At 42.2% G+C, this 25,528-nt stretch overlaps 1 protein-coding gene across 3 annotated transcripts in view; it reads right to left on the bottom strand.

The window, feature by feature from the left end:
• Positions 1 to 25,308, bottom strand: part of ATP6V1A (ATPase, H+ transporting, lysosomal 70kDa, V1 subunit A) — a 33,509-nt gene extending 8,201 nt beyond the window's left edge. Inside the window, exons 1-12 of one of the 3 annotated variants that reach the window (XM_010567498.1) lie at positions 25,234 to 25,308; positions 12,081 to 12,175; positions 10,247 to 10,375; positions 8,483 to 8,697; positions 7,617 to 7,754; positions 6,953 to 7,104; positions 5,948 to 6,110; positions 4,567 to 4,675; positions 3,646 to 3,768; positions 3,443 to 3,557; positions 2,271 to 2,334; positions 1,296 to 1,499 (exon numbers count right to left, since the gene is read on the bottom strand). In XM_010567498.1, coding sequence (XP_010565800.1) covers positions 1,296 to 1,499; positions 2,271 to 2,334; positions 3,443 to 3,557; positions 3,646 to 3,768; positions 4,567 to 4,675; positions 5,948 to 6,110; positions 6,953 to 7,104; positions 7,617 to 7,754; positions 8,483 to 8,697; positions 10,247 to 10,375; positions 12,081 to 12,162 — 1,494 coding nt within the window. In that variant the 5' untranslated portion in view covers positions 12,163 to 12,175; positions 25,234 to 25,308. Of the gene's footprint in view, positions 1 to 1,295; positions 1,500 to 2,270; positions 2,335 to 3,442; positions 3,558 to 3,645; positions 3,769 to 4,566; positions 4,676 to 5,947; positions 6,111 to 6,952; positions 7,105 to 7,616; positions 7,755 to 8,482; positions 9,035 to 10,078; positions 10,376 to 12,080; positions 12,176 to 15,654; positions 16,042 to 25,233 lie in introns of those variants that run through there. The other 2 variants (XM_010567500.1, XM_010567501.1) reach the window with 2 other exon arrangements.
• Between the last annotated feature and the right edge of the window lie 220 nt (positions 25,309 to 25,528).

The following is a 25,528-nucleotide window of genomic DNA, read 5'->3' as shown; positions in this document are numbered from 1 at the left end:
TTCATGAGGAGACTAACAGAATTCAGAGCTAAAAAGAAAAAAAAAAAAAAAGTATCTCATTGTTTCTCCACAATTCCCCCTTTCTAAAGGTTTGTTGCAGTTGTTGGCCACGCCCAGACTGAAAGAAACTGTTAAAGATAACATCTTTGAGAATAAGATCACCAGTTCCAGTACTTCTATCATGGGAATAATGCCTAGTTACAAGCACTGGCTTATCAATATCCCTTCCACACCAAGGAACTGATTCTACCCTGCTCTGTAGACTAGTCTTTTGGAACATAATTTTGTAAATAGAAAACTGCAGAAGGCCCTAATATCACATCTCCTTTTCTTCAAAGACACATCTAGAGAACAGAGCTCTGCTAGGCAAGATCTGGTGGTGAAAGGCCTCATCTTGGCTGGACTAGAACATCAGTGAATAGGGACAGCACCAGGAGCAAACTTCCTCCAAATAACTGTAGTTAATACATGTTACCACACGCTACTACCACCTTGTAAATCAGCATAGCTCATCCAAACATCATGGAATGAAATTACTGTCAAGTATGTGCTAAGCAGCTGTCAGTTATCATATTTACAGGGCTAAGCTGAAACACAGAGTTTTCACTGGGTCCCTTTTGAGAGGTCTCAGGGGAAATTTTCCTGTTTAAATTCAGCTTTCTCTCCAAAACAGTAAGGTGAATGAAGGAAATTAAGGAATGTCTGTAAAATGGAGCCATATGTCATGTCACAGGTTTCCACAAAGAAACCAGGTAATCCAGTTTTTCGAAAAAAGCAGACATCAGTTCTGTTTCTACAGGCCAGCTTGTAAATGCCAACACCTCTGTTCCGCAGCTGGCAACATGGTTTCTAATAACCTGTAACCCTTCAGAGGGCTTCAACAGTAAAGATCAGTTTGCATCGTTTCTCTTACAAAGATTACTTCCAGTGGAGTACTATTGTAAGTGGCAGCAAAGGACATTTCAGCAGGACTAGAACACTGAAGCAAGTGAAGTTTCTTAACTCCAGCATTAGATGCCCTGCAATCTAATTTACATGAGAAAAGTAGCGTCAAGCCAAGGTTTATCAAATCTAGAAAAGTATTTGTCATTAGAAATCCAACAACACGTAAGAAAGTTGGAATAAAGCACAGTTAGAGGCAAGCAAGTCTGACACCTCCCAGTGACCATTTGCCTTTTTTGCACAATGCGGTATCCATCAAGTCTGGCCAAAAACCCGGTCAAAAGCCTGCACTAGCAGTAAGGAAATGGAGGATGGTTCATTGACACCACATTTCCTCACAGCTGGTTACTCACCTTCCCCACAAGCTGCACAATCTCTGCAAGGTCCTCTTCCTCCTGTAGGATCTCTTTAGCCTTTGTCCTGAGAGGGACAAACTCTGTAAAATGCTTGTCGTAGTACTCGTCCAGGGCATGCGTGTATTTGCTGTAACTGATCAGCCAGTTGACAGAGGGGAAGTGCTTGCGTTGCGCCAGCTTCTTATCCAGGCCCCAGAAAACCTGTCAGAAGGCAGAAAGATCAACCAGTGTTCCAAATAAAAAAACGAACCAAAATAATTGAAGGCAATTAAAAAAAACCAACCCAATACAGAAAGCAAGTTTGAGCAAACGCAACATGGCAAAGGGTATCACAAATGAAAGCCTGAGAGAAAAAAAGAAAGCCTTCCTTATGTTAATTTAACTACAGCAGTGACTTTCAAATACACTTCTCAAAAAATGATGCATCTTTTAAGCTGAGTTCAGACTTACTCAGCTTGAGACTCCTCATGGGGGAGAAATCAGCCATAACAAAGACAAAGTCAACACTGGAGTCTAACTGAGTTACATCTAATAAGTCTCCACTTTTCCCAAAACAGGGCTGCAATCAGTTGCAAGACATTCTTCTCCCAGTCAGCTGCTCTAAGGATTTTTCTTGTGGTTTCAATGCACCTGTTAAGATTGGTTCACTTTCCATCTCAGCTGAGAGCAGCCACAGTTGAGTGCAGCTCAATGGGCAGCAATCAGGAAGCACACAGATATTACTGAGCAGTCAGCATTGGAAGGAATTGCTACCTTCGCTCCCTCTTCCAAAGGGATCTCAAACACATCAGTTCAGAGACCATCTCATAAGGTCACCTTTTACGCTGTTAGAACATTTTCCAAAGCACCCTACAAAGCTGCCTGTGTCAAATCAAAGCTCTCAGACCCCAGCCACTGGCACAAATGCACTGAGGCAGAATCATTTTGAGTCTAACGAAGTGGACAGAAGAGCTGCAACATCGTGGGACGTACCTGAACAATACCCAGTGTAGCAGATGTGACAGGATCAGAGAAATCACCACCTGGGGGAGAGACACTGAGCAGGAAGCAATAAGGAGAAGTTATCAGAATTGCTTTCACAGTTTAAACTGAAGTACTGAACATAAGACTGCACAGCTCAGTGATCACAGAAACCAGAAAAGTCAACACGATTTCAAGTAACAGATTGCAAGCTTCCACTGCAGAAAGTGTCTGATGCATACCCACACAAGTGTAACATCAAGCATACCATGAAATATAGTTATATCGGCAACTGATTGACAGTATCAGGGTATGATTTCAGTCACTTTAGTTCCAGGTGGTAACTCCAGCTTGGATTATCAAACCTATTTCAAGTGGAACACATTCAGCAAGCGTGCTGATAGGACACCATGAAACACAGTGAGATGGTTACTTTACAGAAAACAATATCCCAATTTGAAATTATTTCAGATGTCCACCTATACAATAACCACTTCATTTGGGCTTGACACCTTAATATGTGCCTTTCCCAGCAATTAAAAAAATCTTCCAACCTCAAAAGCACAATGCGTTTGTGTACGTATGTTGTGGACAGCAGAACTAAGCAGAGTGAACAATGGACTCTAGGTGTTCTTGCAGATGCTAGAGGCTCGCCTGAAAATGTGTCAGGAGGAAATTCACTTTGCCCACAGTATGATACACAAGTCATAGTCTAGAAGAATGTCTGTGGACCACATGCTTTTCACAGCCCATCACAGCTTGAGATATGCTGTAATTCTACTCTATTTAAGCAAGAGAACCACAATTCCTTATGCCCCCAAGTGCACACACTGCCGCTCTAACTGCCCCTTCTTTCCTGCTCTGAGCATGGTTTGACATACTTTTCACTGACAGCTCTAACGACATTCTTCCCTGAGCCATTTGCTCCAATTGCTGCAAGTGACTGTGATTCCATACCTCACAGAACTACCTGTCCACATTCATTCTTTCTGCCCCCCCCCGCACAATTTAGCAGCAGTTCTGGGTGAACAGAGACTAAACATCTACCTACTCATTCACATATTTTTAGTTCTGCAGCTGCACAGAGCAAGAAGACCGTTTTGTCTGAAAAACAGGTACTTTGACATACAAAAACACAGAGGAAAAACTGCAGCCAATGCAAAGCAAAGAAATGCAACACTCACGCTCCAACAATGCTGACGCTGCCTTCCCTTTCAGGATTTCCCAGACATTTGACTCTGCCAGCTCGCTCATAGAAAGAGGCTAGACGGGCACCAAGGTAGGCTGGATAACCACTGTCTGCAAACACCAACACACAGAAAGTGAGTCAAAGGCTCAGAGTTTAAAGGATGCATTTACAAGACTAGACTGAGAAAAGACTGCTCACCAGCTGGCATTTCAGCCAGTCGCCCTGAAATTTCTCTGAGGGCCTCGGCCCATCGGGAAGTAGAGTCTGCCATCATACTGACATGGTAGCCCATGTCCCGGAAATACTCAGACAGGGTGATTCCTAGAACAAAGACAACAGTGTGTTGCAGGATAGAGTTCAGAAAGGAATTCTATGCTTGCATGTTGTCACTAAGATGCAAGTAAGCCAAATTAAAGTTTACGTTTTGATGGAAATAGACACTGAAAGTTATTCTTTCTTCCCACTAGATCATGTCCTTGCTGTCTTTTTTTTTTATTTCTTCTCACCCTCCCCATTTCTGCTTATGAACCACTCTGGCTCATCTTACATTCTCATGTATTTCTTTGAAGAGACATGGCAATGTCACTGATGCTACTCTTTGCCTCACTGAAGCCATGAACAAAGCCTCTTCTTACTGTAAAACGCCTCCTTCCCTTTCAAACTACCAGAATACAACCGTGAGAAAAGGTCATGTTTTATCTTAATTATCTGACAACTTTTCCTAAAAAAGAATTTAAAAAACCCTCTAAGAGGCTGCAGAAGAAAGACTAGCCTGCCAACTCCGAGAGTATTTTTCCTGCCCATCAGGTGGCTGTACTTGTCAGCAAAAAGCTATTTGCAAACAAAAGCTGACATAATTAACACACGGAGAAAAAATACATGAGAGCTGGTGCAGTAAGTTCACCTTATAAGCAAAATTTACTCAATATTCGGAAATTGTAATTATATACAAGCAAGCCAAATTCAGTTAAGATACTAGGACTTCATGCAGGCAAGGCCTGAAAGGGTTGACTTCTCAAACTAAGCAGGTTTTTCAGTACTGACCACCTCAGGAACTGAAAATACTAGAGCATGATGGCTTGCTCTACACAGCCTCTTCCAGCCTCCTGTAAATCTTACCAGTATAGATAGAGGCTTCTCTGGCAGCCACAGGCATGTTGGAGGTATTTGCTACCAGAGCTGTTCTCTTCATGATGCTTTCTACCTTGCCATCAACTTCCATTGTTAACTAAAATGCAAGAAAAGAAAAGAAAAAAGGTAACAGTAGCAAGGTTTTTTAATTTATTTTTTGTTGTTTGGGTTTTTTTACTGTATTACTCACCTTGTATCAGGATACTCTCCTCACAGCTACCCTACCAAGAGCAGAGACTAGATTCAAGATTTCAGGATACTATGCTGGTTTGCCTTCCAGCTTGCACACAGCTTAACTCTTTAACATACATGCCTTAGCCTCATCTCATCTTCTGCAACTGGCAAATCTCTATTGATCCCATTCAAACAAGTAATGAGAAATCCACCACATCAAGAAGTACATTATCCTCTCTCAGCTTACTAGGCTGGAAGAGCCAAAAAATCGTAGCGTCCTGTTGTAAGTCCATTAGGAATCAGAGAGCTTTTTTTCTCCATTTACACCGGTCCAAGTTGATCTTTGACAACTGGACATAAAACCACACACATAACCCCGGTGAAGCCTCATAAGCACCCGAACAACAGAATGCATATCCTGACATTTGTGCAGAAGTCCACGTATGAATACCCTGGGATTTACCTTTTGCATGGCCACCTCAGCTTGACTTTCTCATCTTGTAATCAATCAACACATCCAAGCCTTTCACTCCTTATTTCTGACTGTGGAGTTCCAACCTAACAGTTCAGATGATCTGGCTTCTTTCCCATATTTTACAGAAGACTGTGCCACAACTAATTCACTAACATATAACAACAGGTAGAAGGATTAGTAAACCTGTTGTTTTGGTTTTTTGGGGGTTGTTTTTGGTTTTGTTTTGTTGTAGGGGTTTTTTTATTTGTTTGTTGTTGTTTTTTTTAAACAGGCATTTTCTACTTCCTTCAGAAGGTATTCCAAAGCCTAATGTGTCAAAGTAATATCTGGTAACTGTTGTGTCACCACCCTGCACCCTGTAAATACAGATGCTGCATTTGCTATGCATGGTTAAGTTCGTAAAGTTGAGAGGCATTACCAGTGAAAGGTAAGCTGCTTATAACTGTGCTAAATTACACCCTGCCATTAATTTTGGCTTTATTTTAAACAAGTTAGAAGGTACACCCAAGAACTAGTACAGATGTTTATTGAGGGGCCACTGAAATCATTCCTGAACAAGCCAGAAGAGATTTCTGCTACTACAGCCAGAACTTACAGCAGGGAGGCAAGAAGATAATTTCAAGTCACTCTACCAGTATGATATTTTATTCAGTTATAATACCAGTACAATAGCAAGTCTTCCCAAGAAGGTTTAAGTCTCCATGAATTCTCCATACTAACCTCAGGGAAATCTCTCAGTACTTCAGACATTTCATTTCCTCGTTCTCCACAGCCTACATAAATGATGACATCACTGTTGGAGTATTTTGAGAGAGACTGTGAGATCACAGTCTTCCCACAACCGAATGCCCCAGGAATCGCTGTTGTACCCCCTTGCACACACCTGAGTAAAGAAAAAGGACTCTGATTTGCAAGGAACAAAAAACCAGCTCTCTCCCATCTCAGAATATGTTTTCCAATAAAACTCCCTAATTAAAAGCAGAGCAACAGGAGTCATGTTCAGTGTTCTGGGTGAGAAACACAGAGGTATTTCACTAAACCAAAAGACTGAGGGAATAAACTATCCTTTTCCTCTACTGCCCTTGAAACACATGAGTTATGCTGGTACAACAGCTAGACTTCCAGGCTCAAAATATAGCAGTTTTCACAGCTGGAAGCACCAATGGAATGCAAATGCTAAGAAAAGAACAACTGTACTTAGCTGTGCATTATAAGAATAAGCAGCATGATATTTTAGGACCAAAATTACTGAATTTAGTGTCTTGGAAGTTAGCTGCTTAAATAAGCGTTTGGTGTTACAGTTAAGTGCAACAGTTTTCATAAGTGGTGACCCCAAAATCATTGGAAACTATACATCTTCAAGACCATGGAAAGAGATCCTACTTATGTGTTCAAATGGAGATATCAAGCTTGAAAGTTCCAGCCTTTCTGTAGATATGGCATGATTATGTTAAGTTTACGTTTGCCCATTCTCTTCTAGATTAATGCACTAGAACTATCTTGTTAAACTTCTCTTCCTTTTTCCACTAGTAGGTTCTCCTGCCAGATACAGAAATATGAGGAATTCAGCTAAGTATTTTTTGAGATTATGCTGTGATACATAGTGAAAGCTTGGGGTCTGTTTGCCCTTAAAAAAAAAAATTTAAGGCCTCCTCCCTCTGCTCCCCCCCCCCCCCCCCCAACCAGAGATTTCTTACATACTAGAAAATAAAAGGCAGTACTTACGGAAAGAGGGCATCCAGGACCCGTTGGCCAGTTAATAAAGGATGATTGGCTGGTAACTTCTCAGTAACAGGACGGACTTGACGTACAGGCCAGACCTGGACCATAGTGAACTTCTCCTTCACACCTTCAAACTCCAGCTCTAAGACAACATCCTAACAGACAGCACCAGACATCTGAAGTAAGCAAATAGCTGTGCACTGGACCAGCACACAAATTCTCATCTCAGCTACGCTGCACAGCTAGGTCTTTGATACCACCACAGATTTCTCAGAATCTCAACACACTATCATCCCCTCCTGAGGGATGGCTCTTTCCCTTATTTACAATGCTACTGGGGAAAAGAAGTGCAAGATGAAGCTTCAACTAAAAGTATGCTTTTGAAGAGCAACTGAATTTTACATATTCGTAAGATATTGTAGATCCCCACAGAGGTCAGCAAATATGGCATACTGAAGTGCCATTGGGAAGCCATATACATAGAAAGTAACTGCACAAGATAATCATATAACCCCTGCAGGCAGGGTAGCAGAAGCTATCGTTAACTCAGACATCTTGTCGCATGAAACACTTTCTAGCTGGCATCATGCAGAACAGAAAGAGTACATCAACCTTATGAAAGAGACATAGAATGAGTATACCAGCAACTGCTGTTTGGGAAACTTACTGAAGTGTCATAGTTTCCTGGCGGAGCAATGTATGTAACTGTACCCCTGTTCCGTGGGGGCAGCATGATTTTGTGTTTGATAAGGGAGTTTTCATTCACCACACCATAAATATCTCCACCAGTGATGTGGCTGCCAACCTAAAATCAGAACAGGTCTATTAGTCATAAGTGAGAACTCCAGTTTTAAAAAAGAACCTTGACAAAGAACTGCATAAAATAACTATAGCTAAAGTCTAGCACTGTGATTACTCCCTTTATAAATGCATTGTTACAGCACAGTACCCCATTTACATAACTCATTACACTAACAGCACATTGCTAGCAACACTATCTGGGTTCAGGCGCCTTTCAAGGCTCAGACAGTAGCAATTACTGACTGATGCAAGGAACTTTCCTTGTTTCTTTTATATCTGTCAGCTTAATGTGTTAAGTAGAAAAAGAATAGCATATGCTAACCTGCACAGTTGGAAAAAAGATGCCAAGGGCTAAAGCTGTGACATTTTCCAGCTCTAAGGCTATCTGCATCATTCACGAAATGCATTCTGCAGTCATTCTTTTTGCTCAGGTGACACCTGCTCCTGCTAATGCTTACTGCAATTCCACCAGCTTCTTTACAGTTTTGCAAACACATTAAAACTTTGCAAGTTTCTCGTATGCAGCAGCAACACACAGTAAGTCACAGAGAGTAAGTTTTGGTGATCCCCATCCAGTCTCATACATCGCTACCGCCTCCTAGCACCCCCGTTCACAAACTTAAACAGTGCATTAACCATAGCTCCCAGCAGTCACAGCCTCAGCATTCTGCTCCAGCCCTAAACTCTGGGGGTAGAGGAGCAAGAAAGGAAAACAGGCTTTTCGGGACCTACCCGCAGATTTTTGGAAGGTGTGAAGTCCCATTTGACATCTCGGCTCAAAGCTGACACGTTGACACCTCTAGGGATGTAGATACTTTTGGTCAGAGCGCTGATGTCTGAGAGAGGCCTCTGGATACCATCAAAAATAGATCCCATAATGCCAGGCCCTAGTTCCACTGACAGGGGTTTGCCAGTACGGAGTACAGGATCTCCTACAGAGACACCCGCTAAAGATTTGCTGAGAAAAAGTTCATCCAGAGAAAGGGAAAGAGACAGGGCAGAAGGCATCACATTCACAACATCATACTCTTAAACCACCTTTCTGACTTTAAGGTAATATTTTTATTACTATATTACACATCATCATTTGAGAAGCATGTAGGCTTTATACTAAACTCCAGCTGAAAATACTACAGCCACAAAGTTGCTCATCCTCCAGAGAGGCGAAGTAGGGGTAAATATTCTGCTTTATGATCGTTAGTTTGAGTCAACTATATGGATGAGTTTACTGGAGTGCCAGGCAGCAGGATGACAAAATGTCAGGCATTTCTTAAATCTTCAAACCTGGAAAACAGGTTATGACAATGTTATGAAACCTATAATTTTTCACTTCAGAATTTGTTAGAGAGCACAACTGTTTTGACCTTGAGCCTTGCACAGCCTTTTTGACAGCAGCGTAATTTTAAAGGGAGTTTGTCCAAGACTAGCATTATTTCCCTCCTCTCTGGTATCAGGTTGCCCAGTCTTTGCACTATCTAAGCTCCAAAGATATACAATGGACTTCTCAGCAAAGAGCCAGCAGTTTGGCAAAAGAATACTACAATACTGCTAGAATACAAAAGAAACCTCCAAAACCCTATGCATGACTCAAGAGAGTAAATAAAAGTTGACTTCAGAGAGCCCTATGACAGAGCCCTCTCATCAGCAACCGAAGAGTAAACTATACTCAAACTTGTTCCACTTACTGATGGAAGGCCACTAGATATCACAAGGACGATGCCACCTGAAATGATAAATTATTAGGTACAGAGAGGAGCTAGTCACCAGTTTACCATCTAGCTCCTCAGGACAAAGCTTTGGGAGCCAGCACAGGCTTCTTCCTAGCCTCTACAGATATGGAGAGCCAACTCTTAAGTTTAAAAGAATATGACAAAAAAAAAAAAGAAGGTCTGGCTTCAAGTTTTATAACTTCTTTTCTGACATTCTCTCATATATGTGTAACAGAAAATACATTTTATATTAACTAGATTTTAGAATACATGGTGCATCCTAGCTGGACCAAGATTCTGTAAGCACACTGCAGAAGCAAAAATGTAATCTATTACATCTGGCAAAACACTCTGCCCAGAAGGCGGCATGCTGCCCACTTTACATTTCCTGTTTAAGAGTTATACAAGAATAGTTTTCAAAAGCAAAGAAAAAAATGCAACAAATACTGCTTGGTAGTTTTGCCATTTATCATTGACATTTGTCAAACAACTTCCTGGAAAAAAAGAGCTGTAATGTTCAAATTAAAATGAACTTAAATTGTAAGGTACACATTATTTGACTTCCACTTAAAATAAAAAAAGGTTTCCTCAGTACAGAACCAAGCAAGGTACGATTTACCTCAAAACCATCAGAATTTACAAAAGAAGTGCAAAACAGATGTCCTGCTGGCACCAGAAGTACCAAGCACTGGTCCCAGTCAGCTTTGTTCATCGTCTTCACCCTAATCACTGCTGAGTTTTGGACTGTGCAGTCTGGCAGGCCCAGAGGGATCAGTGCAAAGGATACATGTTTCTTCGTACACCTGGACAGTTGCCAAATCACCTTCCAGTCGGATAATCTCCCCCACCAGTTCGCTATGGCCTACTCGTACCAGCTCGTACATAGCAGCACCCGCCATGTTGCACGCTGTGACCACTGTAAAAGACAGGCACACAGGTGAGTATTTTTCCTATAGCTCAGGAAATTCACTCATCAGAAGTTAGTAAGAACTGCACAGCATAAGCCTGGTATTCATCCAAATCAGAAGCACATTCTTGATTTCACAAAAGGGATATCGGGATTTGTTGTAGCCAAGTTATTTCTAGTTTAAGAGCCAAAAGAAGAAGTTTCCCTATACTTTTGACACCATTCCTTTATGCTCAATAAGAGGACACTATCAGAATGTAGTAGTTCACAGACAATTTACGCCATAATTTCTCTTATCTGTCTTGACAAACAGCAAATGTTTAGGGTTTTGGTGACACAGTGAACTTTGACAGACAAGTTACATAGGCACTTCTCCCTTTCAGTTGGCTGGGCCACATTCCCATCTGACTAAATTAAAACATACAAGAAAATGGCAAAAGCTCCCTGTGGCTGGGCACCAGCATTTTCCAGTCACTCAAAATTCTGTTTACCTTGGTAGCAACTGGATGCTCACATAACAAACTATTTCCACGTACAGATCAAGCCAAGGTGCCTGCTAAAGGCAATACACACCCTTGTGTCTAGAACGGCTGATGCCTACAAAGCTTTTAAGGAAACATTATTTTGATGTTTTATTTTGTAGAAAAGTGATGTACATCTTAGGGTACTTAAAACAGTCTTCATCTCTTGAAAGTTAATTTACAGCATGCTTTGGGCCTGAAACCTCCTACTGTTTTGAGTTAGATTTCAGCAGGTCATACGTGAGGCCTAGCTGCTTGAGGACAAAATTTATTATGTCTTTTATATTATAATATTAATCTTGCACACAGGGTTCACGTATTTACAAACAAATACATTTTCCACTTCTTAGGAAAGAAAGCTGTATCAGTTTAAAATTGTTTTTAAGTATCACTTCTGCAGTTAAGGAATTGTCAGTTAAAGACAGGTATTTATTCAGGTAGACACGAGCCAAGGGAGTTTCTTATTCATCAAATAAGCTGCATTAACAAAATTACATGCCATTTTTCTGTTCTCACATTCCCATCCTTTCCTTCACCTCTTGAAGAGAATGCAGGAGGACGCAGAAAAGCAAGTAGAGTCTGCACGTATTCAAAAGCTGTTACCATCAGAACCTAAAGAAACTATTTAAGCTGATAAAGAAGGAGGGAGAGTCCTCTTTTTCCCAGCTGCAATACCACTATGCTCTGCCACCTTCCCTGACCCTTGCAGCTCCTTGCCAAGCTCCTCCAGCCCATGGTGCAGTAACACAGAACGGCTTGACACTGGCAGGGGACTGAGTATTCTGAAGAGCACAGGGTCAAATTGCATTTCAGTGAGAATGGACTATGCATCTCACACCCTTTTAGAGAAGCTTAATACACTGGGCCTGCAGATTTCTGACTAAGTGGCTTTATCTCATCCAGAAAGCTTACTGCCTTTTGTTTTTATTATTATTCAGCCTGCTTCTGCTCATTACATCTTTAAGCAAGATTAATTAGTAGTAACACCTTGTTAGTATATTTCTTGATATTTTATCAGACTATAAGTCATTAATCCTTCTTACAAAGCCCCCCCCCCAAAAAAAAAGAAAGAGAAAAAGCCCCACCCAGAGCTACTATACTTCTCCACTTCCAAGTTCACTTCCAAATGAACAAGATTAACAAGACACTAGATGAAACAGAACTTATGATTTCCTTTACAAAATAATACCTACCAGGTCCCGAGACTCCATGGACATAGCCAACAAAAGCCTCTCTGTCCTCATCACGGATTTTGGGTAGCTTGGAGAAGTCCATTTTGCCTGCTCAACTGTACAGAGGGGAAAAAAAGAGTCAGTCCTGAAGAATACATATATGCAATAAGTTCCTCCTCTTCTTCCCCTCTGCTCTCATGTTTCCAGTTAGAAAGAATCCTGAACTGAAGAATTCTGAACTCATATAGCCTGAAGCACCTTAACAACACTGATTTGAAAGCTATAAAAAGTTAAAAAGTAACTCATTTAAACAAACAAAAGGACTAACATCCCCCATTGCAGAAACACCGGGGTGGAACATCACTCCCTAATACGCTCCACAAAACACTGAGTGAAACAGTTACACTCCAAAAATGCCATAACACCGCTGGACTGTTTTCAAGCCCAGTAACAGGATATTTAAACAATGGAGAATCTCTTCTGTCTTCCACATCTCATCTACCCTCCTTCAAAATATGGAGTTCTCCATGATTGTGAGTGAGCAAGAGAATGTTCTGGGGCTGCTTTACTGCCACCAGTCTCTAAATAGCAATACTACAAATACTAATTGTGAAAATTCTGTTTTTGCTGTCTTAGGCTGCTGCATCAGAGTGTTCAGAGGAGGAAACACATTTTCACAAACACCAGCACACAAACACACGAGTCCTTTCTATATGCCTCACAGCTAGGTATTACACAGCCTTTGCTCTCAGTGAAACACATGGAGCATTACAGAAGAATTGTGCTGAATAATGGCCAAAACCCCCAACTTGCAGCAGTTAAACAGACTGACATCTCTTGCCAGCTACTGTTTGGACAATCTAAACCGGCACAGGAGAAGCTGTTTTAGAAACAGACCTCCATCCATGTTTGTCCTGTAATCGATAGTTGGGCTGTCCTGCTTCGGGTGCCGATAAGAACATTTAATGGTTTTGCTTTGTCAGCCCTTACCACGCTTTACGTTACCTTGGAAACTGATTAGCATTAGAGAACCATAAGGCAACTCTCTACCCATTTCTACTGTATTGACACATTTACAATACTGCACTGCTGAAACGTGCTGTATGGCAGCCCCATACAATGCTCTCTGTGTATCAACAGGGCCTATCCAGCAAAAGCCCGTAGTTTGGTGACATGAACTGTGAGGCACCATTTGACACTCAGTCTTTGCAAGAAGCTTAACCTAACCCAGCATCCTCTGCAAGGCTGCAAATACAGAAGCACACTCAGGCTTGAAAATCTGCCCCGTGTACAATGAGGAAGACAACTACATTGCTATCCCTTCCACCATCATTAAAGGATGCTCTGCTGCCTGTTCTTCAGGAGCAGTAGGTAGCTGACATCTGCTATTCTTAAAATCTTATGATTTGTTTTCCAGCTTTTTAATACTATACTACAAGTCCTCTGCCCCTCAGCCTCTTTACCAATCTAAATGTTTTAAATCAGTGGCTCTGCTCTATAAGAAAAAGATCTCCAATGATTCCAAACTCCTATTCATCCTGAAGGAATAGCTTCTTCTGGGCTCCATGTCTTGCTGGCATGGATTGTGTAACATGGCTACCATTGATTCATTTCACAACCGCCACCCCAACAGTTGCTTGTGACTCAGTCATCACCAGCCTGGAACGGAACTGCTAACTGCTCTCGAGCTCAAAGGCTAAGTCAGGTATCTGTTAGATCCCTCTGCTCTCCATAATGATAGTTTTTCATTTAAGCTGTGCGTTGTTTAGGCCCAGAAGACAATTTTAATGTCACTGCTTATTTCTCAAAAGTCTCCTCTGACAAATGGCAGAGGGGAGGTCCTCGCAAAGCAATCTGCAGTTCCTGAGCAGCTGCTAAGAGCTGGTTCTGATCAGACTAACATAACTACCTCATCCTTTTTGGTTTTAACAATTAAAACATTGCAAAACCCAAGCACAATTACTGTTCATACTGAAAAAAGCAGTCGGTCTTCTAAATCCACCCAGAACATTTACTTCAACATACCATATAGAACAATCTCTAGAGTCTACTACCAAAATCTTCTGTAGAAGCACAATAGAGAGTTAAACCAAATTCTCATAACTGAATTAGTAGCGCTGTTTGGCAATTAGACAGCACAGGGTCCCATACGAAAGACTCAATTTACAAAGGCAAGGAAAAGCAGGAAGAACACTGGCCAGTTGCAATTTCGATTCACTTTTCTTCATATCCAAAACCTGCAGGTCAGCTGACAGCCACCTGAAGCAACTGTTTATCTTTTAGAGAGGCAAATAAGAACCTCAGAACAGTCATTCTGCAGTTAAAATGGCAACATCCTGACACCCAGCACCTGCCTCCCCTGTTCCTGTGGCTGCTCTGCTCCCTCTCTCTTCCTACAGCCACCTTCCCAAATTACTGGGCAAGCCAACTAAAAGAGAAGGGGATTCCTCTGCTAGACCACCTAGTGACACACCAATAAACCCTGTCTTTGTCCTGATCTTTAGCATCTGCACCACCTGCTTTTAAATACATACCTATTAACTACTCCAAGTGTAAAAAACATGGTGAATTCTCCCTCACCTTTCTTTTATCCACCTCCTATATACCTCCAAAGTACATACAGTCTAAAAAGCCAGTGCTCACCCAGCCAAGCTGACCTCTTTTTTAAGGGGCTACACGTCTTTTAACATGGAATACAAATTTAGAAAAAAAATGCTGTTATTTATCTCTGCATAGTTGTCTTGTGCTTGTGTATTGGCACTACAGATTTTCCTTTTATATGGAAAAGTCCTTGAGGACAGAAATGTTGCCTTACGTACCTACACTGTTAAATATTTTCATTGTTAGATAAAATTAAATTCCCTAAAACACATCAGGATTTGCTAAACATAACATCCTGTGTGTACAGGCAGCACGTACTTACCCCAGAAGCCATGGTAGCTAGCCATTTTAGAAACCTACTGAGCTCCTACAGCCTTCCAGAGGCCTCTTGCCAACACAGGATATTAGGCACCATATGCAATCCACTCCTACAAAAGTCCATTAGCACACCTACACAGGATATTAGCTTAATTTTAATTCCCTTATGAGCAAAGATGCATCTTGTATCCTTTACAACTTACATACAGGAATCCTCCTCGTCTTTAAACAGTTCACCAATTGATTTTAAACATGCTTTTAAGCTCTAACATGGTCATATTCTGCCTAACAGTGCCAGAAATCAAAATATTACTTGCTGCAGAACCATCTCTGACTGAAAGGTGATTTATTAAAGTAATTTTATAGTCATAACTAAACAGGAAAGCGCCAATGACCTCAGTTTTCTATCTTGGTTTCTCCCCAGCACAGCAATTTGGCTACACAGTAACCCCAAAAATGTAACTGTCCTGCTCTCAATGCTGGAGAAACCTGTTTCCTATTACAGTTCCTTGGTTTTCCTTCAAACATTTGATCAGACCCAGAATTTACACGAAAAACTGCCTTACCACAAAGGTATCTTCAAAATTAAGACTCGAATGAGATTTTTTAGAAGGAGCCTTCTTGCAGCAAGGAAGAAAATCCGTGACTATTTTATCATATAAACACAGATTCTTACCTTATTTTGCAGAAACAGGGAGTAACAAAAATCCACAGGCCCAGTGAAGCAAAGCCAGAATTCAGCAGTTAAGCACCACCACTTACAAAATAATTGTCCTTCTAGTGCCCCTACACAGAGGGATGAGAAAGCCTGCTGCAGAGGGGAAAGAAATTTCTGACACACAGCAGAGGCATAACCACCTGACTTGATGAGTCATCAGTCTGTCTCTCCCACTAGCACCGAGGAATGCCGCAATAGCAAATCAAGCTACCTAGAGCCCAGCTGAACTCTCATCTATGCCCTCCTTACCACACAGGACTGAGCAGAAGAAATTAAAAGCAGCATTCAGCGTTCACATTAAGGGCCTCCTACGAAACCAATAATCCCAATGTCCCAAGTGGTACATACTACCACATAAAAATCCTTGAAAGGGAGATACATGCTTTCTGCTGGAATCCGTTTACCTACCAGTCCTCCAGTGTAATCTATCCACGTCAGTGCGTGCTCTGTTCTGGAAGAGCTTAACAGAACAACCATTTAACAACAGACTGCACAGGGAGGCATTGAAGACACCGTAATACTAATTGCTTGAGTATGTAGAACAGGTATTGATTCTTGTCACACTAGAGAGTCTTGCGGGGCTTACTTCTGCTGAAACAAGAACCCCTTCCCCTAGTTAGCAGAGGCATTGATGCAACTGCACAACATCCAACACCTTGGCGAAGCAGACTGATGTGCCACCTTGAATGACAGCTGCTAGAATCTGTTGTTGAAGACCGACAGGCACTGACGTTATCCTGTATGTTGTACAGAAGACAAGCAGCTATGCAGTCTCTCCCCCAAAAAGCTGCACGAGTTGAAGAGTTCCCTGCAGCCTTCTCAAGACTATCTTTGCAAGTTCTAGGATTAGCAACACATCAAATTGGCACAAAAGCTTAAATATGCTAACCAAAGTTGTAGTAAGTAAGTAGCACAAGACCAGCAATTCAGAAGCAGCAGCATTACATAAGTCACCAGTAATAGGATTCATTCTGCTGGAGTAGCTTTGAACTAAGTTCATAGATTTTACTATATCTGAAACAGACTCGCATGTTTTGACTTCCTAGGGTAGAAAAATGGAGTCAGAATATAAGCCCTTACATTTGATATCCAGGAAACAGGCATATACACTAAAATGTAGCCAACCTTTTCCAAAGAAAATCCCTCCTCCTCTTCTTAGTAAAAACCTAGAGGCTACAGGATAGTAAAGATCACAACCCACACTGGGCAATCAGCTTAGGGTCACATTTAAGTCATGCTTTAGAATCAAGACTGCCAACATTTACTACATTCACCTGAGCAGACCTTGGTACAGTGCATAAATCCCAGCGTCCAGTTGTATGAGGATGAGTTGCAAGGCCCTCGTAAATAACGGATAATCACTGCCATAGATTTCCTGTAACTTGGTCAGTTTACACTTCCCCTTCCAACAGATGATATTTTTAAGAGGAAGTATTAAAAAAAAATACAGCGCCTAAGTTACTAGACAAATGCAGAAGTTCGGCAGCATTTTTGCATCTGGAATTCAGGATATTGTCCCAGAAGAAACAGCACGCCCAGAACTCTAACACAGGTCACTTGGAAGGGAAGCCAAATAGTATTCTCAGGAAATCCGCTCCTTCATACTATGCAGAGTTATAATTTTACTATAACACAGCAGGGCAGATTTCCCAGTCACCAAACAGAACTGCTGAGGTTGGAAGGCACCTCTGGAGATCGCTGAGTTCCAATGCCCTGCTCAAAGCAAGCTAGAGCAGGCTGCTCAGAACCATGTCCAGCTGGGTTTTGACTACCTCCAAGGAGGAAGACTCCCCAGCTCTCTGGGCAACCTGTGCCAGTGTTCAGACACCCTTACAGTAAAAAGTGTTTTCTTATGTTTAAAGGGAATTCCCTGTATTTCAGTTTGTGCCCATTGTTTCTTGTTACTTCAGCAGATACCACTGAGAAGAGTCTGGCTCCATCCTCTTTGCTCCCTCTCATTAGGTATTTATATACTTTACAATAAGATTCTCGGAGCCCTCTCTTCCTGAGGCTACGTAATCCCAGCTCTCTCATCCTCTCCTCATATCTCCAAACCCTTAACAGTCTTTGTAGCCCTTTTCTGGATCCACTCCATTAAGTCATGTCTTCCTTCTACTGGGGAACCCACAACCAGACATGGCACTCCAGATGTGGTTTCCCCACAGCTTAACTGAGGGGAAAAAAACACCTCCCCGAACCTGCTGGCAGCATTCTTCCTAATGCAGGCCAGGATAGTACTGGCTGCCTTTGCCACAAGGACACGTTGTCAGCTCATGTTCAACTTGGTGTCCACCAGGACCTCTAGTCCTTTTCAGCAAAGCCACTTTACAGTCAGTCAGTCCCCAGCCTGCAGCAGGGTACGTGGTTATTCCTCCCCAGGTGCAGGACTTGGCATTTCCCTTTGTTGAACTTCATGAGATTCCCGTCAGCCTATTTTTCCAGTCTGTTGAGATCCCTCTGCACAGCAGCACAGCCCTCTGTTATATCAAACACCTTCCAACTTCGTATGATCTGCACACTGAGGAAACCAAGCAGGAACCGCCTCCTGTGCTCAATACAATGATATGGTTTAAGTCTTCTTCTCACACAGACATCAAGCAGCTAACTGTACCAACTTTCTTGCCATAAGCTCTGAGCTAGAAGTATCATTGTTTTGATAAACAGGGACATTCTTCCGTTTAATTATTCATTCAACTCCAGTTGCCACAGGGCACTTTGAGTCCACCTCTGCTCTTGATAGGCCTGCGATCTGCTTAAGTGATGCTCAGCTACATCCTGTGGATCCATCTGCAACCATCCAAGACAGTGCATCCTTCACACAACTTGTCTCTCGGGTACTATAAAGCCCCTTCCTCTCACGTGAGGCTTGCTACTCAGCACATGTACAGGGAAATCCAGGTATATTCAAGAGAAAAGATAGGAAATAGAATTATGCTGCCCCTGTTAGCACAGCACACAAGAGCTACAAAGTGAGACTGTGCAACATGGCAATTAATGAAGCCCATCACAAGCTCCTACTGCCTTCTTCCTCAAAACAGATGGAGGACTTACCTATGGGTATGCCAATACATACAAGCCTGATACTTCAAGCACACATCATGCCTTGCACACAAGCTAAACATATTTATATTTAATACATATATACAGCATAAGAGACTCTCCCCTACCACAAAGATGGGGTATGAAGTCTGTTCATGCAAGAAGTACCACCACCACAAAATATTATTCAAGCACCCAAGCTTTTATTCTGAAGCTTGGGAGATTCCTTCAGTTAGCCCAGAACAGGACCAGAAAAAAGTTGTGTCTGAACATGACTGAGAAGTTAGCAGCAGTGCTAAAACTAGGTAGAAAGGCTGGCAAGGCATTCATTGCATAACTGCTTTGACCCACTGAATATTTGATCAGCTTAGTAGATAACCGGCCTTCTGACTTCAAACACAGTTGTCACACTATATCTAAAACTGATAAGGATCCTAGTTTTATCAATTAAAATACTCCTGTCACTAGAGAAAACCACATTGTTCATGTGAAAAAAAAATCTTCATCAGCTGACTGGTACATGCTACAGAGTTTTCCATAATAGGGTTTTTTTACACCAATTCTTTCCTCTTGGCCCAGAAGGCTTCTCCAGAGGAGCTCTAGAGGTGGACATGGATGAGCCTCCCCTTATTTCTTACTTGCTACACTGCTTCACAAGTTTCCTGCTGCAAAAAATCTGACAATCCTTTCAGCCCACTACACATCCTGCCCCTTCTTTGGCTTGATAGACTTTCACACAAAAGAATGATCTAATGCAACCGAGATCCAAGCCATAACACAGTATATTAATACAACATTCATTTCTGTGTCCCACAGCAGCCTTCCTTTCTTATCCTGATCCTGTCGTCTAGCTGCTAGGGCTGAAAAGTTCTGCAGCCATCTGCTTCGTACAATGCTCAGCCATTTCCTCTGGATGAGCAACATTTTCATTAACCTCACCAACAGTACCGCAAAGCTAAAATCCACCCTTGCTTTTATTACATAAAAGTCACTCTACTTTCAGGTGTATTTGGCATCGTTACTTGAAATACTTCTTGTTGCCCTAACCTTCAAGATGACAAACATCAAAATGAGACGAATGCAAAGCTGTAAGCAATTATAGCAGCAAACTTTACTACAGTTCAGTCGTCACTTCTGAATAGTTGAAGACTCTTACCTCAACAGACAAAAGGTGTGCAATTTCATAAAACAACTATTGCTAGATTTGTAAGCCAAGCTCAGTTTTACATGCAGAAAAGTATTAGTAATTTGGGCTCATTAAAACACATCAGCTCCTCTACTAGCCTCACCACTGCCTAATCCCTTGTCCCTAAAGGTAATAGCTAAAATACTGAGCACAAGTTTGGAATAAGCATTTCATCATTACACTTAACTTTTCAGAGCAGTCTTGAAAGTTGGGATATTATGGAATCTTCAGTTTATTATGTGAGGTATTTGACAGCTGATTTGAAGAGCTGAACCAGGGGTAAGTCTGCATGAAAGTCTTTGAGAAAGATCTAATGCCCCTAGCAGATAGAAGTACTCTTTTACAGCACTTTGGTATAATGAAACACCTGGTTGGAATCACAACACACATATAGGCATTGGATTTCAGTAAAAGGAAATTAAGTTCAGGTTGACTTTTCCTATAATGGAAAACTTCATCTTTACATTTTAAAGCAAGTTAAGCCACACTTGGAGATTTTATGTTCAATTACCTGAAATATTTACAGCTTCTTTAGAATACCCAGAGCCCCTCCAACATATTAAATTTTAACATTGTTTAAACTACATATTGTGGTGGTTGTCTGAATATCTACCAGGTGATGCAAATTTATCTCATGATAACAAAGCCCTCAAGATTTCAAGGATCTAGAGGAAATTCACATAATAGAATTGCCTTTTTAGAAGTCCTTACCAATGTTACCTGCATTTAGCCAGAAATACCATTTCAGGTTTTTTTCTGAGAGCTGCTTTTTAAAGTATTACTTTCATTGTGAGAAACAAAATAATGATACAGCGTACTAATGAGAAGGACCAAACGTTTGTCCCGCTAACTGAACTTCTTGGAAGATGCAGTTTCTTTCCTAGCATACGCAAGTCATTCTTCAGGCTGCTAAAGGAAACTTGCATACCTGAAAGTTTTTGTCCAGCTGTAATAAACTATTCTAATAAAGGCACCGCATTCTCTCTATAAAGCTAATACCTTTTTCCCATAACCTTTCTATCCCTCATCACACCCGACCATCCCAACAACAACAGGACTGCTCTCCATGCTTAGGGCACAGAACGCAGACCAACAGCTTAGACATTCAGACCACCTATCTTTTACATAGTCTTAAACAACAGTAAACCACTCCAGTAAGGGAGCATAGTTTATAGCATCCTAAAGATGGGACAGAGCATGGAGAACACTGCATCTTCAACTCTGCAAATTTCGGCATTTTTCTTGGGGTGCCATAGAATCATAGAATGGTTTGGGTTGGAAAGGACCTTAAAGATCATCTAGTTCCAACTCCCCTGCCATGGGCAGGAACACCTTCCACCAGACCTGCCTGCTCAAAGCCCCATCCGACCTGGCCTTGAATGCTTCCAGGGATGAGGCATCCACAACCTCTTCGGGCAACCTGTTCTAGCGCCTTTTCTGCCATCTGGCAGAAAGAGTTAGTTGGTCAGCTGAAACTTACCAGCACACCAACATTTTAACTTGGACATGAGAATCTTTACAATATGAGCGCTCTTCAACGGATTAAGGAGGACAAAGAGAAGACTTCCTCATTACAGAGATACCCTCTAGGAACACCGCTTCTCTCTTAAGCGTTTGCATCTGCAATGGGTCTATTTTCGGCAGACATTTTAGTTCATTTAACTGTTCAGCAGTATGAGTCTCGCTTAACTGGGGTAGCAATGGTCTTCAAAATTTTTCTTCTCAGGATTAAACAGATGTCAGACAGCTAACGCAGAAAGCCCAGCACTATAAAAACATGGCCATGATGGCAGCTTCCCATACTAGTTTTAGTACTTTCTGATTACTTCTGATTTGAACATTTTAAAACTCCCACAACGGACTCTCCCAAATGCTGTAAACTATGACAAAATTAAAGAACTGTCAACAGGCACCATGCACATATTAGATCATTGTCAGACAAACTATTTCTGACAAGAGTGAGCAGTGACACTGAAATTTACTGTTACACAAGCTCAGAGGAGTAATCAAGCTGACGAACCAAGAAAATAAGTTCAGCAGCTAAAACTGATCTTCATCTGCCATTTGGTTAAGTGATAGTCATAAAGTCTGTTAGACTAGGACTTTCAGGATTTATCCATATACATCGCACTGGTTTTCAGAGTAAGCGTATCATTTCAGTAAAGACAGACCTTATAAGGCAAAGTTTGTTACAGCAGCTGTATAATATATGCAAGTCTAAAAAGCTAGCAGCAAATGGTCAATCCTTCTAAAAAGTGGGGGCATTTAACTTGAGAATTTGACAAAAAACAGGAGAAATAAATGCATAGATGAAAAAAAGTAACCAAACCAAAAATATTTATCTGATTGTAGAACTTACTGCCATGAGATATGACCAAACCCAAGAATTTAATATAAGCTTAGCCGCCCGCTTTCAAAGGGGAGGAGGGAGCAAACACAAAAAGAACAACAAAAAAAAACCTTTTCAGAACATAAAAGAAGGTACAACAACGACAACCAGAAGATCCAGTCTAAGCCAGCTTTGCATGTTGGACCTTTAGGTGATTATCGGCTTAATCTGTACAGGAACAAAAGGTTGAAAAGTTTAGATTCATTCCACTTCCTCTGCTGGAGCAGGCCCCCATTTCTCTCTGCCCAGCTGGAAGGCTAAAGAAGTCACGTTTTAAGATGATGAGTAAGACCAAACGAGCATGATATTCCAGTTGACTACATCGTCTGTTTTCCTTGGTACAGTTCCCGTCTAAAAAAATCATGTGGATACTATTGTTCAACAATACCTCAATATTTCCAAGTCTAAAATCCCCCACTTTTCTTTGTAACCAATGATACAAGCACTGAGGAAATAAAATCAGTTTCAGCTCTAGGCAATGTAGCATTGGGTTGTTGTGTGTAGCTTTTTGGTTTGTTTTGGGGGGTTTTTTGTTTGTTTGTTTTAAACTGGAGAGAGAAAGAAAAAGAGGGACTATTACTTGGCCAGCAATAGCATGCAACATTTTATGGTCAACACCAAAGTAACCAAAGACATCAACTAGGTTTTCCTGTAAACCTTTTACTCTTTTTAAAGCAGAAATTAGGAACACAGCCCTAGCTCACAAACAAGCAACTTAAAAGCATAAGGGAAAAATGTTGGTAGGAATTTTCAGGGCTCAGGAACTCAGAAAGACAGTATTATGGTATCAAAACACAAGAGGTGAAGTGTAGTGCCTCTAAACATATCTCCAGGGCAATCACCTAGTAATCTGCTGGTCTGTAGTGGCTTTGGATGACAATGTATAATACCAGTACCCACATGTGTCTAGAAGACAAACGGACAAACTCATACTCGGGGGAAAAATTTAGAAAACAGAAGCACACTGAAGCCTGCAGACTTTGTAAGTCAGGATTAATGAGGTATACAACAGCTAATATATACTTAGATCCAGATAAAAGCTAAGTTTAAGCCACGTTGTATAGCAATTAAGTAATGCTAATCATTCATGGTTGAACTTTAATATTAGCACTATCTGTAGAAAATAGTTCTTGATTTGGAAAATGGAAAGGCTGCATTTACAGGAAACAGAGATCTTGTGTTACTATTGCAACACAAGACTTCAAGCTCCATTTGAACAGTCAGCTGATGCCAGCAGTAAGTTTCCAGCATTGTCTTAATTTCTCCTTCCCCATCCTCTCAAGTTGATGCCCATGGTGGTTTATCATTTTTGAATGCCACGCTTTGTCCCCTGGTTATAGAATTAATACTATTTTTTTCCCCAGATAAGAGAGTAAAACTGCTTTCAAGAAGACTTGACATAAAAAACTGACAAGGACAGCAAAAATAATCTGCAATATTTTTGGTAATTCAAGGACCCATAGACACTGATCTCACTTCACACATTCTTAAGCAGAAAATAATAAAACATAGATACTACTGAATATTTATGCTTGCTGCTCATTGAAAAAGGCCCTTGAAAGTACCGTACAGAGAAGCCAAACATTCAGCTGCTGCAGACCTGCAGAGTGCCAAAGTCAGCACAAATACAGCAACTTACAATATACTGAGGATCTGCCTCTGTTATTCAAACTTCCACTTGCACTTGCAAATGCCAACCTACACTTAGCACGTTCTCCCAGAAATGCTACAGGTGGGCTAATAAACCACCTTTAGCAGGCTGTCAGCAGGTTTTCCTCCTTTTCCACCCCCTCTCCACTTCATCAAGTGGTATTAGCATTTGAAATACCATGCTAGATCAAGTAGCCAGTGTACTCTGCTGAAGTATTGCATTACAAGGAATAAAACTATCACCAAATTGCTTTTATTCCTGGCTGGAGTACAAATTCTCTGAGGGAAGCTAGTAAAATCTTAGGAAGAAATCACTTTAGGCAACTGTGTTGAATGGATAGATCTTGACACATACGTGTCATATACTCCGATGTCACAGCTACCTGTAACGTGTACAATATTGTCCGGAGCCCAGTCACGTAAAGTTCCTTTCTTGCCTTTAAGTGAATTCTAAGTGCGACGTTCAGAACGCCTCATCTAAATCAGGATTTTGTCACTGGCTACAGGAATAGGAAACACATTTGATATACCATCAGTATTTTCAGCTGCAAAACAACCGGTGAGCCCTTTTAGTAAGGAAGAGTTGCGGTCAGAACCCAGTAGCAGCATTCCTGTTCCACAGACTTGCTGCTTGCTCACTGCAGGGCTACAGTCAAAGCACAGAAAGCTTCAGTTCCACCCACCCAAGATGGTGGGGTGACCCGGCAGAGAAACCCGGCCACTGTCACCACTTCTCTTGATAAGGGATTCTGGCTTACACCCCCCACCCCCCCGGTTGGATGCCTTACTGGGCACCTTTCAGCACGTTTCTTAATCGGGAAAACCCTACTCGGGGTGGGGGGCTGCTTTGCTTTCCAGACCTTTTCCCTCCCAGCGGGCTCTCCCGTGAGGAAACGGCTCCCTACGGACAACGCCCGCAGCGCTGCGCTTGACTCGCTTCGGTCGGAACCGAAAAGGCGGCAGGTTGGGCCCGACACCCGGCTCCGGTATCGCCCCCCCCCGACTCAAAAGCCGGAGGGGCTCCATAAGGCGGGAACGGCCGTTGGGGGCTGCGCGCGCTCCCTCAGAGAGCGGCTCCGTGAGGAGACCGCCGCCTCTGGCGGGCGGGTAACGGCCCGGGGCGGGGGGGGGGGAAGGGGGTACACACGGACACGATCGCGACCCACCGGGTGGAGAAGGAAAAGCAGCTCCCGGGAGCTGTGCCTCGGGAGGAGAGGGGAAGGAGCGGAGCAGGACTGAGGGAGACGAGAGGGGACGGGACGAAACGCCTCACCTGCGGCCGGCGCACCCCAAGTCCCTTCTCCCTCCTCCGGCGGCACCCGGATCAGCTGATACCGGCCACCCTCGCGCGCATGCGCACCCACCCGGAAAACGCCCACAGAGGCGAAACCGGCGTCTTTCTGCGCTTAAGTTCCGGGCGGAGCTTTACCCCCCCCTCCAACGCCACCTTTAGGTGCGGGTTGAAGCCGAGCCGGGCAGAAGATTGGCCGCCCGGTAGCACGTGATGTGGGTCGTCCCCTCCTCTTTCCCCTGGCACCGCCTTTCCCTCTAGTCACGCTAAGGGGAGG

Source organism: Haliaeetus leucocephalus, unplaced genomic scaffold (genome assembly GCF_000737465.1).
Source record: "Haliaeetus leucocephalus isolate CR32 unplaced genomic scaffold, Haliaeetus_leucocephalus-4.0 Scaffold228, whole genome shotgun sequence".
Taxonomy (NCBI): Eukaryota; Metazoa; Chordata; class Aves; order Accipitriformes; family Accipitridae; genus Haliaeetus; species Haliaeetus leucocephalus.
This window is presented reverse-complemented; position numbering and strand designations above follow the sequence as displayed.